We start from the raw sequence: 5,822 nt of genomic DNA on the forward strand, positions 1-5,822 counted from the left end.
TTTGTTTGTGCCATAGACAAACAGCTATTGCCATAACTTGCTAATTAACTAAATTATCAAAAAATGTTCACATTAATTGAAATAAACTACTCGACCAAAAAAAAAATCACTTCTGCAATGTCACAAGATTTATTTCAATCCGGTGTTGCATTACTTTTTCACCAAGATCTTGCAGCAGCATTGGTGATGGTAGAGTCTGACCAACCGCTGCACAAAGCAGCTCTTCTCCATCCAGCACATCCCAAAGATTCTCAATGAGGTTAAGGTCTGGACTCTGTGGTGAACTCTCTCTCAATCCATGTGTGAAAATTATGATGTCATGCTCCCTGAATCACTCTTTCACAATTCCAGACCCATGAATCCTGATATTATCATCTTGGAGTATAAAGAAAAAAAAATAATTGATGCAATAACCTGGTCTATATTCAGTATATTCAGGTAGTTATTCATCTGAAAATATATGGTAAGGAAAAATGTGTATTAGGATTTATTTAACACAATGCTGGTAAATGTAACAAATCATTCAAGCAAATGTTGCTTACAATTCTTGATGGATTTATTTAGAATTTGTTATTTACTTTGTGATGTATGTTTCAGTTGCTGTATGCTATTATTATTTTATCATTTACTAGACAAATGCTAAATAAATACACCAAAAATTGCGAGGAAGGTTTACTTCATTACATTTTCTGTTAAATTTACTACATTTACATTATTAAGTAAATCCTTCTCCACATTTTATTTGATTCTTTTCTCAAATGTGTTTTGCTGATGAATTAGGTAACAGTGAGACTTTAACCCAAAATTCCTGTTTTTTTTACTCAGTTGTAATTTTGTAATTAGCCTGTAGTGTAGTAGACCCACACATCAATCCTATTAAAGCAGCATGTTGTATATGTGACAATATGTTATTACAGTAATTAAGCCTATTAATAGACTCAGTGTGAGGCTCTGTTCAGTTATTTTTATGTGCTGAATCTTAAACATCAGACCAACATGTTTATTAAAACTTTCAGATCTTTATAATCCTGATTATCCTGAGAAAAGGCCACCGTGCTTCAGTTAAACGGAAGAGTAAAGCTAAGCTTTAAGAAGAGGAGGGAGTTTTATAGGGAGGGGTAAAGTTGGGGTGAGTAAATGAAAGCAGTGTTGGATCAGCTGCTGTTCTTCTCCTGAAGGTTCTGCTCAGGGCTGATCTACACTTTACTGAGGAGCTTCAGTTCTCCTTCACAGAGACGCGCTGCTGCTACTTAACCCTAATCGCGTCTAATCATCTCTCTCACTCCCGGATTCAGCAGCTGAAATGTGAGGGACGCCGTGAGCTACTCGACCTGCTGGAGAAATTAAAGGACTGGAGCGCAGCTTCTGCTCTGGAGGAACCCGGAGAAAAAGAGCAGAAATCCCCGTGGTGAGAAAGTGTGGAAAAGTGTGAGAGGAAGAGAAAGATTTTACCTGGAGCTCCAGTAGAGAAACGGAGGAGTCCCGCTATGAGACGGTGAAGTTAAAGGTGGAGGGGTGGAGGTTGTGAAGGTGGTGGTGGGCAGGTGGGGGTGCGCACCTAAACAAAACCAGATAAAATGCGCTTCTATAGGGACCACAACCACATGGACTTGTTATCATCACCAATAATAAACTACACTGAGAGAACCCGAGCCGGATAACAGCTAAACTTCAGAGAAGAGAGAGAGAGAGCGAGAAAGGAAAAAAGGCCAGAGTGTTCTCTCTCTCTTTCATTATTAAAATGTTTACCCACTACCTCCACCACCTCCACCTCCACACTCAGCGACAGATCACCCAGAAGAGCCGCGTTTTAAGATATAAGAGACCTGCTGGATCTCCAGACCTGAGGAAGGAGGTGGTGGTGGATCTGCTGAAGCTTTTGGCATATGCTAATTAGCTAACCAATCTATATAACAAACTTAACATAGCTAACTTGAGCAGCTAACCCCCTGCAGGAGACGTGCGGCTTCCCAGTTCCAGTTCTAGCACTGCTGATTAAAGGCGGGATTATAAAGTGTGGGAATCACTGAAGACCATCATCTCTCACACAAGAGAGATACATACTGGAGCTGCTTCCTAAAACAGGTAACTCATTTATCTGCCTAAACGGCTCCTTTTGTAATCTGTAAGCCTGTAACGATTCACGGAACGCCTTGTGCGTAAAAAGTGCGCAAAAAGGCGCACGAGCTGTGACTTTCTGATGGTTTGTTTTTACTGTTGTTGCTGTTGATATTTTCCCAATTTTTGTTGCTCTTAGTTTTCTTATCAGTGTCGCCCAGTTGATTCAGCGTTTATCTGAACAGCGTATGACCTGTGTTACAGTTTTTATGCACTAATCTCTCTGCACGTGTTTCAGTGCCTCAGCATTAATAAACACACTTTTACATTCTTTAAAGATTTTCTTGCTCACTCTTAAAGTTTTTTTTTATTTAACATGCCGCAGCTTCATGTCAGGCAGAGGGAGGGAGAAAAAGAGAGAGATAATCAGGGCCTATCAGGGCGTAAAAAAATAGCGTTAGTGCTCTAAGGCTTCTGAAGCTGAAAACTGTAGAAAAGTTGTGTGGAGAATGTTCCGGCTGAGAGTATAACGTGCCCCCTGTGTTGTGTTCCTTCAGGACAAGAGGGCGGTCCCGCCTTCGCCCACCGGTCATCATGAGGGTGCCGCGCTCCCCGGGCTGCGCTGCGCTCCTGCTGGTGATTTTGGCGGCTGGCTCGTGCAGCAGCAGGGAGGGCAGCAGGGAGGGCAGCAGTCTGCTGGAGATGCTGATGGACTCAGGTAGAGCAGCTCGGCAGCAGCAGCGCGCGGAGCAGAGCTCCACCAGCGTCCCGCAGCATCAGCAGCAGCAGCATCAGCCCCCCAAAAGAGAATACGTCATAGAGACCAGAGAGAGGAACGAAGTGAATAAGTCCTACCAGCACGATCAAATACTGGGTGGGTAAAGCCCGTCTGGAATATGTTTTTATATCATATGTAAATATTTGGGTATACTGGTAGGAAAATGCTAAAAGTTGATATTTTTTATATGAATCTAATTGCTTTAACACTTTTACTTCCCTTCATGTTTACATATGTGTTATAAATAGTCTGCACATTGGAAATTTGAAGTCAGTTCAGTAGAGCACTTTTTATCAGTGTTTTATATGGGGGGGAAGTGTGTTTATTTGTTGATGGATAGTGGGAGTGGGATGTATAGCTATGGCTGTGAGATATTTGTACCCTGTGTGATTTCAGTAGCTGACTGATAAATCACTCTAGTCCATTTTCTATTAAGTCTAGTTTAACAAACAGTTCAGCTCAGATATCTAAGAATTCCCTTTGTTAATTTGTCACAGAGGTGTTTCCGAGAGATCTGCGACAAAAGGAAAAGTTCCTGAAACATTTAACAGGTGAGCAATGTTTAGTAGCTGAATGAATAGTGTGCTGCGCTGTGCTGTGCTGTGCTACGCTGTGCTATGTAGTGTTGTGTGCACTTGATCAAGCGTCTGTGTATCAACACCAGTTTCAATCTGTTGTTTGTTTCAGGGCCGCTCTATTTTAGCCCCAAATGCAGCAAACACTTTTATAGACTATATCATAATACCAGGGACTGCACGATACCAGCCTGTAAGTGCCACCGCCCTACATATCATAACACACATTTAAAATAAATCTCTGTGCAGAATTAAATGTTAGTATTGATATCTTTTCTTTACTATTCTGTGTTTATTGTAGTTATTCGAAACTTCTGTAATATGTATGTTGTAATGAAAGTCTTAGACTGTTTGATTTCTTTCACTTTCCAGATTATAAAAGATGTGCTCGGCTGCTCACAAGGTTAGCAGGCAGTCAGCGGTGCTCAGAGGGATAGATCTCACAGGTACATTTTTAACTCAGTTTAATGCAGTGATGTCATCCTCATTCTTCACTGGGTAATGTGTCGGGAGTAAAAATGTAATACCTTTCTAGAGCATTTATCCACCCTGATCCTAACAAATATACTGTACATACATGTCTTACCATACACAGCTCATCCGTATCATGTTTATTTTCTTACATGCTGTATTATCCAAACACTAAGCTCCTAAATGTACTTTACGGGTCTCATTTATTGTTGGTAGAAATGTGGCACAGTGGTAAAACCGTGAGGTCAAATTTCTGTTGGAAAATCTACAACATACCTCAAAGCGCTTCATCCTGTTCTTTCACATGGCTTCATATCTCTCTGTGATTAAATTATAGTTCTGAGAATCAACAAAAAAGCTTTAAGCCTCACATAAGGTGTCCTGCAGTTTAACCACAGGAAACACTGACTTGTTATTCAGTTATTGGGATTCAGATGAGTCAGGTAATTAAGAAAATGAGGGGTTGACCACATGCAGGCTGCAGGGTTTAAATGGTTAAGTTGGCCAGGTTTCTTTTCACATATGCTAAACATTTTGCCGATGTCAAAATTACCCATATTGTTTTCCTATTTTATTTATGTTTATAAAAGTTTAATATTCCTCTTAATAAAATAATAAAAGTGCATTGCTTGTTTTATTGATGCAAGTGCAGTATTATACTGTTAAATTATATTTTTATAAATTCATAATGGTTTGACACTAAATTGACAATAATATATAGTTTATCACAATTATTTCTAGAACAGAAAAAATAATAAAATAAAGCTATAAAATAGGCTACTATATTCAATCCACACTATCCTTAACTTAATTATTCTTTCTTAGATTTTATTTTTTTTATATGGTTGGTCTCTTTTTAAAAACTTTTTAATTTGTATTTGTTACTAGATTTTTAATATGATGTGTCATATTTTTAATATGATGATCAATCAATCAATCAATCATTAAAAAAACTGCAAAGGTTCTGTGAAAAATGTTTGATTCCACAAAGAATCACATTGAACTTTTTTTTCACATTGAAATTCTAAAAAACTTCGAATTGACTTCTTTAAACCCTAACTTATTCTGTTTTTGTATTTTTCTATCTCGTTTTATCACTGTAATTCATTCAGGAGTATAACTAATATTTTGGTGCTATTTAAAAGAGGAAGAATCTCTAATGCAACCCAGAAAAAACTCACTAAGTTTCTATGGTCATCTCACTCTTTTGCAGAGTATATCAGATCTGAAGGACTAAAGAGAACCAAGAAGAAAAAGTGCCTTGGAAAAGAACAAGGGAAATCTGATGAACTCAGAAAATCTGTATGTCATTTAGTTTTTTTTTTTTTTTTTTAACGAAATGGAACTCTTCCATCGATTTCTAACACAGTATCACGCGATCCTCACAGACTGATGGAATTCATGTTATCACTGAACTTTTTGATGACTCTTATGGTGCAAGTGAAGATGATAAAATTGTTCTACAGAGAAACAAAAGAGCAAATGAACAAATTACCCTCTGCCAAAAGTCTGCTGCTGCCACCGCCTGTCGGTTGATTGATTTGCCTTCATTAGTTGTGTTGTGTTTCCAGAGAGGTATTGGCCAGTTTTTAGGAAACTAGTGAGAAAACCAGAATAATTACTGATGAACACATAAGAACAGTTCAATCCTCTTAATGGACTCAATCCTCATAACAGACCCTCAAAACCCTGGTTAAATTAACCTGAACTGCACAATAAATTCTTGCCTTTTCATTTTTTTGTTTTCTTTTTCTTTTGTATTTTCAGACAAACAGTGCTGGGTGCAGTTTTTATTTTAGGAAAAGAAAACGAACAACATTCTCCTGAATATGAATATCGCCTCGTATATTAATATACTAATGTATTTATATATTCAAGCTATTGTCAGTTGTCAGGCTGTTGTCAACATATATAAAAGCATCCCAGCTAGAGTGCAATAT

The 5,822-nt window shown here is 38.2% G+C and overlaps 1 protein-coding gene across 2 annotated transcripts; it reads left to right on the forward strand.

Annotated features, from left to right (window-relative positions):
• Positions 1-1,139: 1,139 nt before the first annotated feature.
• LOC103038722 (ALK and LTK ligand 2b) lies at positions 1,140-5,616 on the forward strand. Of its 2 annotated transcripts, XM_007237178.4 has the most exons (6): positions 1,140-2,085; positions 2,616-2,932; positions 3,334-3,387; positions 3,524-3,604; positions 3,784-3,857; positions 5,096-5,616. In XM_007237178.4, the coding sequence occupies exons 2-5, from the start codon at positions 2,653-2,655 to the stop codon at positions 3,846-3,848; spliced, it is 480 nt and encodes a 159-aa protein (XP_007237240.3). In that variant the 5' UTR covers positions 1,140-2,085; positions 2,616-2,652; the 3' UTR covers positions 3,849-3,857; positions 5,096-5,616. The 2 variants fall into 2 exon arrangements, with proteins under 2 accessions (XP_007237240.3, XP_015457914.3); XM_015602428.3 differs by lacking the exon at positions 3,524-3,604.
• Positions 5,617-5,822: the final 206 nt, after the last annotated feature.

The sequence above is a fragment of the Astyanax mexicanus genome, chromosome 14 (genome assembly GCF_023375975.1).
Source record: "Astyanax mexicanus isolate ESR-SI-001 chromosome 14, AstMex3_surface, whole genome shotgun sequence".
Taxonomy (NCBI): Eukaryota; Metazoa; Chordata; class Actinopteri; order Characiformes; family Acestrorhamphidae; genus Astyanax; species Astyanax mexicanus.